The sequence below is a fragment of the Carcharhinus amblyrhynchos genome, chromosome 8 (genome assembly GCF_965287045.1).
Source record: "Carcharhinus amblyrhynchos chromosome 8, sCarAmb.v2.hapA, whole genome shotgun sequence".
Classification (NCBI taxonomy): Eukaryota; Metazoa; Chordata; class Chondrichthyes; order Carcharhiniformes; family Carcharhinidae; genus Carcharhinus; species Carcharhinus amblyrhynchos.
The window spans coordinates 45,679,977-45,694,581 of NC_137331.1; the positions used below are offsets into that span (position 1 = coordinate 45,679,977).

The 14,605-nt window shown below is 41.5% G+C and overlaps 1 protein-coding gene across 1 annotated transcript; it reads left to right on the plus strand.

Annotated features, from left to right (window-relative positions):
• Positions 1–1,598: 1,598 nt before the first annotated feature.
• LOC145346980 (secreted frizzled-related sequence protein 4-like) lies at positions 1,599–8,330 on the plus strand. Its single transcript, XM_080194864.1, has 4 exons — positions 1,599–2,040; positions 2,356–2,427; positions 3,309–3,377; positions 8,128–8,330. Exons 1-4 carry the CDS (start codon positions 1,599–1,601, stop codon positions 8,328–8,330), a joined length of 786 nt encoding a protein of 261 aa, XP_080050990.1.
• The last annotated feature ends 6,275 nt before the right edge of the window (positions 8,331–14,605 follow it).

A 14,605-nucleotide genomic window follows, 5' to 3' on the forward strand; every position in this document is an offset into this window, starting at 1 on the left:
TATTGAAGAAACCTCAAAGTTTCAAATCAAGATGGCGAGTAGCTTGGAACGGAATTTGCAGCTGGTGGCATTTCCATGCATCTGTTGCTCTTGCCCTTCTAGATGACAGGGAACCTAGGTTTGGAGACACTGGTGAAGGAGTCTCAGTGAGTTGCATCTTTGTAGATGTACACACTGCTGCCAATTTGTATCACTGGTGGAGGATGAGGATGGTTAAGATGATGGATTGGTGCCATTCAGGCAGGCAGTTTTGGCCTGGATTATTTCGAGCCTCTTGGGCCTTGTTGAGGGCTGCACTTATCCAGGTAAGTGGAGAACATTCCATCAGACCGTTGATTTGTGCCTTGTAGATGGTGGACATAGTTTGGGGAGTCAGGAGGTGACTTACTGCAGAATTTGTAGCGCTGACCTGTTCTTGAAGTCACAATATATAAGTGGCTAATTCAGTTCAGTTTCTGGTCAATGGTAATCAGATAATGTGGGATTCAGTGATGGTAATGCCATTGAATGTCAAAGGGTGATGGGTAGAATCACTTTTGTTGGACATGGTCATTTTCTGGCACTTTTGTGAGCCAATGTTACTTGCCACTTGTCAGCCTAAACCTGCCTATTGCCTAGGTCTTGCTGCAACTGGACATGGATTGTTTCAACATCTGAGGAATCACAGATGGGGTTGAACATTTTACAATCATTAGCAAATAACCCCACTTCTAACCTAATGATGGAAGGAGGTCATAGCTGAAGATTGTTGGTCCTTGAGAACTCCTGCAGGATGTCCTGGGATTGAGATGACCGATGTCTTCAGTTTTCCTGGAGCTCCTTGATGCAGGATTAAGTAGTGGCGCTTCGTTCCTCTTTGCCTACCGTGTTCCATCCTGATTTAATATTGATTCCCTTCCTGAATCCTCCATTCCGTTCGTGTTTTAATGTTTTTTTATCCAGCGTTACTCTCCCAGTTTGATTATAACTGAAGCCTCTACCTGGAAGACTTGTCCTTTCGGACTCACCGCATCCAACGTTCTCCGGGTATTAGCCATGGATTAATAATTATTACTAATACTTAAGAGGAATTACTGCAGTTAAATCATGACATCAACAAAATTCACTTTCACGTTAAGTTGTTCTGTATTATAATATTTAAGATCGACGTTTCAGGTCAAATGTAATAATTTGAAATGTATCTGCCTGGAACTAAACGCAAACAGCGCTTCAAAACATGGATTTTTACAAATTAGGGAACAAGGAACAGATGCAGATGATGTCACTAAGTGGAAAAAAGATGAAAGATACAGCAAGAGACATAGTGGCAAAAGAAGACGTCATTTCTCCTATTCATTGCACGCTAATGCCATCCCATCATTTCTATGGCGGCTTTCACTGCATTAATTTCCTGATGACTCCAGGTTGCCAAATCCGAAAGGAGCACCTCTTGTTGTCAACTTGATCGCCAGCCCTTAATTGGACGCTCGACTTAAATGTAAATAACGAATTTAACATCCCCATCCATCTGCGTCGGTGATTTAACTAAAAAAAACTTTACTCTGAAAAGGTATATATATAGTGTGGTAGAGCTGGTGAATTGGCCCGCACTTTACAAGATGCTTCCAGCGATTGCTGCTGTCTGCCTTTGGCTCGGTCTAGCTGTCTGGGTGCACGGAGCACCCTGCGAACGTGTCAGGATCCCGATGTGTAATACAATGCCCTGGAATATCACCCGGATGCCCAATCATCTTCATCACAGCACCCAGGAGAATGCTATTCTCGCCATCGAGCAATATCAGGAACTGGTGGATACAAGCTGCAGTCCAGTACTGCGTTTTTTTCTCTGTGCAATGTATGCACCTATCTGTACCATCGAGTTCCTTCATGACCCCATTAAGCCGTGTAAGTCAGTTTGTCAGAAGGCAAGGGATGGTTGCTTACCTATTATAAGAAGGTACAACCACAGCTGGCCGGAGAGCCTGGCATGCAACGACTTACCTGTCTACGATCGGGGAGTTTGCATCGCTCCTGAAGCAATTGTCACCGATGCTCCTGCAGGTCAGAAGTATGATCAGTAGATTCTAATGAAAAATTTAGTAAAGATTTATAACAGAACATCAATAACTCTCAAAAGTACAACAATCAGTTTGTGATTTCCCGCTTTATGTGGAGGGAATTTTATCTCAAATGGAATTCAGTTAAAAAACCGAACAGTGTTTTCAATTTCAGTCAAATGGAATCATGCAGTAACTCTGACGTTCGTAGACGAAAATACCACCTTCATTTGCTTTCCACTTACTAAGGTATGGAGAAGGCAGATTACGAAATTGATTCAGCCAGAACTGACCTAATCTTTTTGTTTGAAACTTCCAGATGTCAAATGGATAGACTTCACTCGCGATATGGTGGTACCGGAGCCTTTTGACTGCAAGAGCTGGAACCCAGGTAGGAGAGCTGGAGATGTGTCTTTAATGATTTGCAGTGTTACTACGGCCTTTATCAGAATTAGGTGCAAATATCAAGTGTGCGAAGCGCTAGTCGAGGGTTCCCTGAAAACGCTAGACTTCACGTGTAACGATGGGGATATTTTAAAAAGACACCGATATCATTGTCCATGATATCGAGGGGGATAAAGCTGAAATTCAAACAGAAAACACTCAAAGCAAAATACTGCAGATTCTAGGGATCTGAATGTTTTTTAAAACAACAAATGTTGGTAAAGCTCAGCAGGTCTGGCAGCATCTGCGGAAAGAGAAACAGGTAACTTTTCAAGCCAGTGACCTGGTTTCCAGTAGCCATATCATTTTGCTTTTGTATTTGGAATAAAACTGGGCCATGATTTAGAGGAAAGTCAGACAATTAGAACTATGAATGCAGCGCACAAGATGGAAACCTTATCAGACATCAGTACGCTGGTCATTCCTAAGGACACCTCTTAATATGCACCAGAGAATACTTCGGTAGGTGCGGATCTGTCGGCCCTCAGCGAATCCACGCGCTACTTCAGTTTTACACCATTATTTAATATCGTACCTGAACATTTCTGTAGTGTTAGCCATCATTTATACTGTAAAATGAAAACACGTTTCAGAGATTTGAAAAAGATAAATCTTGATTTACTTGGCTTATTATTAACATGGTTCTGCCACTGTAAAGTTCTATCAACAACGCCCTTAAAGCAAACTGTTCAGATCGCTGCTGTAAAACAGTTTCTCTCAGGTCTTTAAAATTGACAGATCGACACTTCTGACAGCATTTATATTTCAAGTCTGCAGCCTTTGTATTTCAGCTTATTTAAAATTGTTTGCACTTTTGTTATATTTCAGCCGATCGCTGTAAATGCAGAAAAGTTAAACCAACTCTAAAAACGTACTTGGAAAAGAATTATAGCTATGGTAAGTGAGAACTAGTTATTGTCAAGTGACATGTAAAAATCAATGACGGCAGCATCCGCATCGATATTAGAACCGCTCAATCCAAGCTTTAAACAAAACTGCAGACTATGTGCAAATATTTTCAGCAATTTTGGGAACGAGACAATGATTTGTTGTTATCTGTATAATTGCAAAGGCTCCCGAACCATTTTATAATCACAGAAATTATAAATTGCGTGTTCACAAACCTTTAAATTCTTTTCTGAGCTAACAGAAGATCATCCAACTCTTTTGCTATATGTTCACATTATTTTGTTACAAATGAATTAGCATGGTACAGCTTGAGTTTTGTAACCTCAACAGAATATTCTTTTGATTGCCTTTTGCAGAATTTATCCGAATGCTGATGTTATTTTTTGTAGGATGTTAATTAGGTATGTTTAACTATGTTGTTGTTTGACCAGGTGCCCCTCAAGCACATTTCATTTCTCTGCATTGATGTAACAGAGTTATATGTGGAGGAAGAAGAGCATTTCATTCAATGCTTTCTCTCAATGACAATGAAAAGCAAGCTAAAATTGTTTTTACCAAAATTAATCAGGGAAAAGATTAATACGATCCAGTTAAAAGAATTGCACCTGCAGTTTGTTTTGTAATAATATTTCAGATTGCACCTTTTTAGTGAGAAGATGTGTGCATGTGTTTTGGGGTGGGAGTCTTAATGAAAATATCAACTTTTTACACATTTGGCAATCAAATGTCAGCATTAAGTGTTTCCAGTTATTGTAACATAGGCCACGTGCTCTTTTACAACTCCCTTTACTCTACCCAATGCTGTGCCTGAATCATGACATCAGGTAGCATTTCAATTTTGCTGTATAATTTTGCAAGGTGAGATTTCCAATTAACGCCAAATTTGTTCCGAGAACTTTAACCAATAAAGTTGCAGAATCAATTGCAATTTTTTTATCCATTCATAGGATATGGGTATTGATGGGTTGGGCAAGATCGTGGTGAGTTGCCTTCTCTAACCACTGCAGAACATGTGAATTATGTGGATAGCACGTTTAGAGAAGTGGTCACATCACAATTTAAAAAGTACACAGGCAGAAAGGGAATATGTGAACGCCAGCATATTGAAGGGAAACAGGAAAGCAAGACTACGGACCAAGTGCTATAAAATAGGATTAGAATAGATAGGTGTTTGATAGTCAGTGGAGACATGATAGCTTCCTTTCGATGCTTTAAGAACTCTATGACTCTATAAATACACTGAAGCAATCTCACTGTCTAACTTTTCCATTTTGGATACCTGTAAGCGAGATGGTTCCTCAGAGGACTGTAGCAAGAGGCAAGTTTGTGGGAAGAAGAACAGAAGAAGTGTTATTGTGATAAGAGATTCCATAGATAGGAGAGACTTTTCTGCAGCTGTCGACATGACTCCAGGGTGGTATGTTGCCTCTCTCATGTCCGGGTAAAGGCTATAACACATCAGCTGCAGAATATTCTTTTGGGGGACAGTGAACAATCAGAGGTTGTGTTTCACATTGTGATCAATTATATATTAAGAAAAAGGGATGAGGCCCTGAAAGCAGATTTTATGGTGTTAGGAAAGAAATTAAAAAGCAGGACCTCGAGAGCAGTAACCTCAGTCATGTGTGGTGCACCCAAGAATAGAAGATTGAGCAATTCAGCATGTGGCTGGAGAAATGTGGTAGGAAGGAAGGCTTTAGATTTCTGAAGGATTGGGACTAGTTTTGGGACAGGTGGGACCTGTACAAAGAGAATGGTTGACCCTTAACAGGACTGGGACTAATGGGGTGGAATTTTCTGATCATGTTTGCCCCAAAACCAGAAAATTCTGTCCGAAGTCAATGGACATTTGCATGGTCCCTCCCCTCAAACCTCCTGCTATGATTCCTGCAGCAGGTGGAATGGTAAAATTCCCCCATTGACCTCATGGGGAGGTTCACTAGGGCATTTGGAGAAAGTTTAAACTAGATTGACAGGGAGTTGGGAACCTGAGGATAAATTCAGAGTGGGGGGACATAAACCAACAGTAGGAAATAGGAAGTATTAATTGATATGGAGAATATGTCAGAGAACAGTAGCATCAAAGTAAATAGAACACTTCTGAGTTTGATAGAATTAAAGTAAGCAATTATGTGTCATTAGGTAGGGTCAGAGTAAAAGGGAAAATAGAAAAAAGCCTAAATCGAGGTTAATGTGCATGCATCTGAATGCATGGAACGTGGTTATAAAGATTGGAGACTGCATGCACAGATTCACAATTATAGGAGAAATAGTGGACATACTAAACAAGTACTTTGCATCTGTCCTTACAAGCAAAGAATATGCTATCCAGGCCAAGGTGAGGGAGGAGGTAACTGGGACACTAGAATATTGAGAAGTAGGAGATGTTAAAAAGGCTATCTATATTTAAAATAGATAGGGTACTAGGACTGGATGAGGGGCATCAAAGCGTATTGAGGGAAATAAGAGTGGAAATTGCCAAAGTGATAATCTTCCAGTCTTCTTTAGACACAGAATGCTGCTAGAGGATTAGAGAATTATGACTATTACACCCTTGTTCAAAAATAGTGCAAGGATAAACTGGCAGTGGGAGTAAAACTTCTGGAGAGAGAATAGAACCAATGTTTCGCATCTAGATGACTTCTTCTGAGCCCTGATGAAGTGTTATCTAGCCTCTATTCTCTCTCCATAGATGTTGCCAGACCTGCTGAGATTTTCCAGCATTTTCTGTTCAATGGCGTCTGGCCCCACCACTGAGGCCATCACAACAGGTCCTCGTTGATGGGGACTAGACATGATGTTTGCCGGAGAGGCTGAATAGGCAAGTGAGCCCAGACGATTCCATCCTGGGTTCAATAATAATATTTAAATTATCATATTTAGAATAGAATTTAAATATTGAGATCAGTCTTGCGTCCAATTTTGTGCGTGAGGCTGACTTCGTTGAATATTTGATGCCAGTAAGATTGAGAGGCAAGAAATTGGGCTTGATTTTTTGGCTGTCTCGAGATCTTACTGGCTTGCCCTGTCTGTTGGCGGTGGGGTGAGATGGTAAGATCACCTCCTTGGTTTTTAAGGCTAACTGCAGTTTATTGATAGAACATAGAACATAGAACATTACAGCGCGGAACAGGCCCTTCGGCCCACAATGTTGCGCCGACCAGTCTTATTTTTAAAAAAAAACATTGACCCACTAATCTAAACCAATCCCTTTTCGTCCATAAACCTATCCACCAATCTCTTAAATGCCCCCAAACTAGGCGCATTTACAACCACAGCAGGCAGGGCATTCCAGTCCCTCACCACCCTCTGGGTAAAGAACCTGCCCCTGACATCCGTCCTATAACTACCCCCCCTTAATTTAAAGCCATGCCCCCTCGTGCAAGATTTCTCCATCCGAGGAAACAGGCTATCACCATCCACCCTATCTAAACCTCTAATCATCTTATATGTTTCTATAAGATCCCCTCTTAGCCGCCTTCTTTCCAGTGAAAACAACCCCAAATCCCTCAGTCTCTCCTCATAGGACCTCCCCTGCATACCAGGCAACATCCTGGTAAACCACCTCTGCACCCTCTCCAAAGCCTCCACATCCTTCCTGTAATGTGGGGACCAGAACTGCACACAGTACTCCAAGTGCGGCCGCACCAGAGTTGTGTACAGTTGCAACATGACGCTGCGACTCCTAAATTCAATCCCCCTACCAATAAACGCCAAGACACCGTACGCCTTCTTAACAACCTTATCTACTTGATTCCCAACTTTCAGGGATCTATGTACACATACACCTAGATCCCTCTGCTCCTCCACTCTATTCAAAGTCCTCCCGTTAGCCCTATACTCAACACATCTGTTATTCCTACCGAAATGGATTACCTCACACTTCTCCGCATTAAACTCCATCCGCCACCTCGCGGCCCAGCTCTGCAACCTGTCCAAGTCACCCTGCAAACTTCGACACCCTTCCTCACAATCTACCACACCTCCGACTTTGGTGTCATCAGCAAACTTACTAATCCACCCAACTATACCCTCATCCAGATCATTAATAAAGATTACAAACAGCAGTGGCCCCAAAACAGATCCCTGAGGCACACCACTCGTAACCGAACTCCATGATGAATAATTACCATCAACCACCACCCTCTGTCTCCTATCTGCTAACCAATTCCTGATCCAAGTACCTAAATTACCACCAATCCCATACATCTGCATTTTCTGCAGAAGCATACCATGGTGAATCTTATCAAACGCCTTACTAAAATCCATATATACCACATCTACTGCCTTACCCCTATCCACCTCTTTGGTCACCTTCTCTAGGAACTCAATAAGGTTAGTAAGGCACGACCTTCCCGCTACAAAACCATGCTGACTATAGAGAACTACTGAAACATTATCAAAACATAGACTAAACATTATCAAAACATAGACTATAGTTAGAACTACTGAAACATTATCAAAACATTTGGGTTAAATTCCCCACATTGAAGGTGATGGCAGATTAAATGAATATAAAAGGTGACAGTTAAGTTTAGAATAAGATTTTAACTAACATTTAATGATGTTAACTGTAGTTAATGTTGGGTAAAATACATGTTCAGATATTAATTTTCAGATATTTAATCAAATTCTCTGAACAGAAGGTTTAGGTAGTTTATTGACCTGAACTCTTATTTGCCTTGGCAAATCAACTTTGAGTTTTTAGTTCATCTTTGCTTCTTTAATTTTGCTACAGTTATCCGAGCCAAAGTAAAAGATGTGAGCAGAAGTGGCTGTAATGAAATCACCACAGTGGTGGAGGTTATAGAGATTCTCAAGTCATTGGTACCTATCATGCAGGCTCACATAACTCTCCTTACCAACTCTTCATGCTCATGTCCTCAACTGCCACATAACCAGGATTTGCTCATTATGTGCTATGTGTTGCGATCAAGGTAAGTGTCATTGTCCTTCAGTCAAACTTCATACAGACGGTTTGATAGCCAGGCCAGACTAACGAGCACCTTTGAAACCATATGAGTTTTTATTAACTGGTGACTTTATGTTTCAACCAAAAGCCAAAATAAGTTTCCAGGACTAGGATTTGTTATTATGTACCTGGAATATCTAACAATCTGTCTGTTATTTTTAGATTACAAACTCCATGGGTATACATTATATGTATAATTAAATAGGAATGCAGCTTTTGGGTTGTTTATGCTGTTTATGCATTTAATTATTACAGATTCTTCAAAATTTGGGTAGCACAAGACATCGTCCTACGCGATCAAGTTTTAGAGACACTGAGAATAATGTTCCATACTATGGGGGCAGCATTTTCAAATTATTCATCCTATCAGACAATGTAGTCTTAAGAGTCTTCATTTTTAGACTGTATTAAATGTTTTTAATAATCTGTAAGATTTATCCCCAAATTTTCACGTTTTAAGTTTCATATAATTTGTTTTTTTGCCGGAATTGAAATAACTTAATCACACAAATGAAAGAAGTGAATAGAGACACAACAGAAATATATGATAAGTGATATCTGAAACCATGTCTGTGATCAGGAGATAATCTGAAGTCTATTCATTCCTCATGACCATTAAAAAAATGAGAAGTTGAACTAAAATTGTACTTTGTAAAATAAATAGAATTTTGCTACGTGATAAATTTGGAACAAAAACATACTTAGAAATGCTAGCATACAAAGGCCCTATTATATTTATAATGTCCATTAACATAACGGTGGCACAATGGACTGCTGCCTTGCAGCTCCTGGAACCTAGGTTCGATTCCCCATTTGAGTCATTGATATTCATCATTATGAAGTGCTTTGAAAGGTTAATTATGGCACGGATCAATTCCAGCCTCCCCGACTACTTGGATTCATGACAGTTTGCCTACTGCCACAACAGGTCCACAGCAGACGCCATTTCCCTGTCCATGCACTCAAACCTGGAACATCTAGGTAATAAGGACACCGATGCCAGACACCTATTCATTGACTATAGCTCAGCCTTCAACACAATTATTCCCACGAAAATCATCTCCAAACTCCGTGGCCTGGGCCTCGGCACTTCCTCCTGTGACTGGATCCTGAACTTTCTAATTCGCAGACCACAATCAGTAAGCATAGACAACAACACACCTCCACAGTAATCTTCAACACTGGTGCCCCACAAGATTGTGTTCTCAACTCCCTACTATCCTCCTTGTACACCTATGACTGTGCAGCCAAATTCCCCTCCAATCAGCAAGTTTGCTGATGACACCACCATATTGGGTTGGATCTCAAACAATGATGAGACAGAGTACAGGAATGCGATGGGGAATCTGGTGAACAGGTGCGGCAACAATAATCTCTCCCTCAATGTCAACCAAACAAAGAAGATTATCATCGACTTCAGGAGAACATGCCCGTGTCTACATCAATGGGGATGAAGTAGAAAGAGCCAAGAGCTATAAGTTTTTAGGTGTCCAGATCACCAACAACCTGTCCTGGTCCCTCCCATGCCGACATTATAGTTAAGAAAGCCCACCAACGCCTCGACTTTCTCAGAAGATTAAGGAAATTTAGCATGTCAGCTACGACTCTCAACAACTTTTACAGATGCACCATAGAAAGCATTCTTTCTGGTTGTATCACAGCTTGGTATGGTTCCTGCTCTGCCCAAGACTGCAAGAAACTACAAAAGCTTGTGAATGTAGCCCAATCCATCAGGCAAACCAGCCTCCCATCCATTGATCTGTCTACGCTTCCTGATGCCTTGGCAAAGCAGCCAGCATAATTAAGGATGCCATGCATTCCGGACATTCTCTCTTCCATCTTCTTCCTTTGGCAAAAGATACAATAGTCTGAGGTCACATCCTAACTGGCTCAAGAGCAGCTTCTTCCTGCTGCTGTCAGACTTTTGAATGGACTTACCTTGCATTAAGTTAATCTTTCTCTACACCCTAGCTAGGACTGTAACACTATATTCTGCTTTCTCTCGTTTCTTTCTCCATGAATGGTATGTTTTGTCTGTATTGAGTGCAATAAACAATACTTCTCACTGTATGTTAATACATGTGACAATAGTAAATAAAATCAGATCAAATCAAAAATCTGTGTGGAGTTTGCACATTCTCCCCGTGTCTGCATCGGTTTCCTCCAGGTGCTCCAGTTTCCTCCCATAGTCCAAAGATGTGCAGGTTAAGTTGATTGGCCATGCTAATTGCCCTTTAGTGTCTCAGGATGCATAGGTTAGAGGGATTAGCAGGACAAATGTGCGGGGTTACAGGATAGGGTCTGGGTGGGATTGTTGTTGGTGCAGGCTTAATAAACTGAGTGGCCTCCTTCTGCACTGTAGGGATTCTATGATTCTTCTAAAATGGAGATCATATAATAACTTGCTTATATTGGGAATCTAGGGACATGGGAACTGGAATATGACATTCAGTCCCTCACATTCTGTCACACAATGAAATCATTGTTGATCTGTGGCATAATCCCATATACTTGCATTTTCCCATTCAGGTCTCCCTTAATAACTTTGGATAACAAAAATCGATCAATCTCAGATGTAGTATCAATTGCCATTTGTAGAAGAAAATACCAAACTTCTGCCACCCAGAAAGGTCTGACTCTAATTCTGTGGCTATGTCCTCTAGTCCACACATCCCTATCTATTCCCCATAATATCTTGAAATCTTATATCAAAATTCCAGGGTACACAACTGTATTTTATGTAACTTCTCCTCATACTTTAACCTTGGGGTCCAGGTACCATTCTGGGAAATCTATCTGCACTCCTTCTGAAGCCAATCTATCCTTCCTAAGCCCAAAAGTGAAAATGCTGGAAAATCTCAGCAGGCCGAGCAGCTTCTGTAAGGCGAGAAAAGAGCTGACATTTTGAGTCCAGAAGACTCTTTGTCAAAAGACCTGTGGAGATTTTCCAGCATTTTCCCTTTTGGTTCCTGATTCCAGCATTTGCAGTAATTTGCTTTTATCCTTCCTAAGGTGTGGTACCCAGTGTTGTAATGTAGTACTATTTTCTGTCACCGTATATTGTATTATGCATTATTTTAGGTGTCTCAGTGAGGAGATCTTGAGACTTATATGCTTAGATGTGAACAGTTTATTGTAAGTCTTTAGCTATTTACAGATCTCAGATTACAATAATGCACCATGCAGGCTGGCTGCTTATTTACAGAGTGTTGTTTCTAAATTATTCCCCCAAAGTTTCTTACCATGTGACTCTATCCATCATACAATGAATGGTGCTAGTTTCCACATTAACCCTTTTTCAACTGAGCACCTTTACATTACAGTGGTATGCAAGGACAATATCACAACATCACCCTTCTCTAAAGAAAATGTTCCCTCCCAACAGAGTATCACTATTTGTAAAACAATATTTACTTGCTATTCCTGCACCACCACCCCCATCTCAAGTCTCTGACTTTATAAATTCAGACTCAGTCTTGAGGCTTGACAGTTCTTGATCCTGAACAAAAAATAAAAGATCTATCCACCCTTGGATTTGATTTGTCTAGTAATAAAATCAGCTGAGATCGTAACAAAGTGTGAGCTTTTCCAGGATATTTTGAAATGTGGACAGCTGGTAACTGGATAGTGGATAGAGCTGTGAAGAAGGCTTATAGTGTGTTAGCATTTATTAACAGGGGGTTTGAGTTTAAGAGCCGTGGGGTTATGCTGCAACTACTCAGGAGCTTGGTGAGACCACATTTGGAATATTGTGTGCAGTTCTGGTCACCTCACAAGAAGAAGGATGTGGAAGCATTGGAGAGAGTGCAGAGGAGATTTACCAGGATGTTGCCTGGTTTGGAGGGTAGCTTTTATGAGGAAAGGTTGAGGTAGCTAGGGCTTTTTTCTTTAGAGTGGAGGAGGATGAGAGGCGACTTAATAGAGGTTTATGAAATGATGAGGGGGATAGATAGAGTGGACGTGCAGAGATTATTTCCTCGGGTGGATGTAGCTGTTACCAGGGGGCATAACTTTAAGGTTCATGTTGGGAGATATAAGAGGGATGTGTGAGGTAGATTCTTTCCTCAAAGAGTGATTGGAATATGGGATGCACTGCTTGCTGTGATAGTGGAGTCAGACACTTTAGGAACTTTCAAGCGGTTCTTGGATAGGCACATGGAGCACACTAGAATGATAAGGAGTGGGAAGCTTGATCTTGGGTTCGGACATAGCTTGGCGCAACATCAAGGGCTGAAGACCCTGTACTGTGCTGTACTGTTCTATGTTCCATGACACTAATTGGTAAGGTATAGAAGGACAGAGATCAGGGACGTGATCTTAACAGCTGTTCATGCCACGCTCCCACTGCAACGAAGTCAGAGAATTTGGTGGCCAGCCAAATCTCCATTCTGTGCGGCGGGATGTGAAAATGTGAATGGTGGTAAGATTCCAGCTCAGATTTCTTGTACATTGATATACTAAAATGGCTACTTTTGATGCAACTGAGTTTCTAAACAACATGGATCAAATTATGATTCATTAATGATATTAACCGTTGCTCAGTTGTGGTGGAAGAGTCACAGATAGAAGTTAGAACAAGATCTAAGCAGAACTTTGAAAACTAGTGGCCAAAAATCTGAAATTGGAAGTGAAAGTACAGAAGAACCTTTCGAATCAGGAGACAAGTTTATACAAGAATTTTGGGCAAGTGGAGAGCATTTCGTAGAAACACAAAAAACTAGAAGCAGGAGGAAGCCATTTGGTCTTTCGAGCCTGCTCCGCCATTCATTTTGATCATGGCTGATCATCAAATTCAATATCCTGATTCCACCACCCCCCTCCCCCCCATATCCTTTGATCTCTTTAACCTCAACAGCTATATCTAATTTCTTCTTGAAATCAGACAATGTTTTGGCTTCAACTACTTTCTGTGGTAGTGAATTTCACACATTCACCACCTTCTGGGTAAAGAAATTTCTCCTCACCTCAGTTCTAAAAGACTCCTCCACCATTGGGAGCATTCTTTCTGAATCTACCCTAACTAACCTTGTTATAATTTTATCAATTATAATTTTATCAATTTTATCAGGGTTACAGATAGTGTGACATGAACTCAAGATCCCAGTTGAGGCCGTCCTCATGTGTGCGGAACTTGGCTATCAGTCTCTGCTCAGTGACTCTGCGCTGTCGTGTCTCGTGAAGGCTGCCTTGGAGAACCCTTACCCGAAGATCAGAGGCCGAATGCCCGTGACCGCTGAAGTATTCCCCAACAGGAAGAGAACAGTCTTGCCTGGTGATTGTCGAGCGGTGTTCATTCATCCATAATCGTAGCTTCTGCATGGTCTCTCCAATGTACTATGCCTTGGGACATCCTTTCCTGCGGTGTATCAGGTAGACAATGTTGGCCAAGTTGCAAGAGTATGTACAGTGTACCTGGTGGATGGTATTCTCATGTGAGATGATGGCATCTGTGTCGATGATCCGGCATGTCTTGTAGAGGTTACTGTGGCAGGGTTGTGTAGGCTGGGTAGTTTGTTGCGGACATTGGTCTGTTTGAGTTTGTGCGGTTGTTTGAAGGCAAGAAGTGGGGGTGTGGGAATGGTGGAGATCTCTACTGCCTCCTGAAGATACACAAGGCAAACAGTACCTGGTCTAATGGCCGTCCCATCGTATCGGGCAATGGGACCCTGTGTTAGAACCTCTCTGGCTATGTCGAGGGCATCCTGAAACCCATTGTACAAAGAACCCCCAGCTTTTGACATGACACTATGGACCTCCTACAGAAACTAAGCACACATGGAGCAGTTGGACAGGAGCATTCCTCGTCACAGTGGATGTCTCGGCACTCTACACCAGCATCCGCCACGAAGATGGCATTGCTGCAACTGCCTCAGTACTCAATGCTGACAACTGCCAGTTTCCAGATGCAATTTTACAACTCATCCGCTTCATCCTGGACCACAATGTCTTCACCTTCAACACCAGTTCTTCATCCAGACACACTGAACAGCCATGGGGACCAAATTCGCACCTCAATATGCCAACATTTTCATGCACAGATTCAAACAAGACTTCTTCACCGCACAGGGCCTTCAACCGATGCTATACAGTAGATACATCAATGACATTTTCTTCCTTTGGACTCATGGTGAACACTCACTGAAACAACAATATGATGACATCAACAAATTCCATCCTACCATCAGACTCACCATGGTCTACTCTCTGAAATCAGTTGCATTCTTGGACACAAGCATCTCCATTA

Bases quoted from the DNA above. Each gene is read 5' to 3' on its own strand.
- LOC145346980 (XM_080194864.1), top strand. From the start codon at position 1,599: ATGCTTCCAGCGATTGCTGCTGTCTGCCTTTGGCTCGGTCTAGCTGTC. The intron at 2,041-2,355 runs GTCAGAAGTATG...TGAAACTTCCAG, and splicing joins TGTCACCGATGCTCCTGCAG to ATGTCAAATGGATAGACTTC. The intron at 2,428-3,308 runs GTAGGAGAGCTG...GTTATATTTCAG, and splicing joins CTGCAAGAGCTGGAACCCAG to CCGATCGCTGTAAATGCAGA.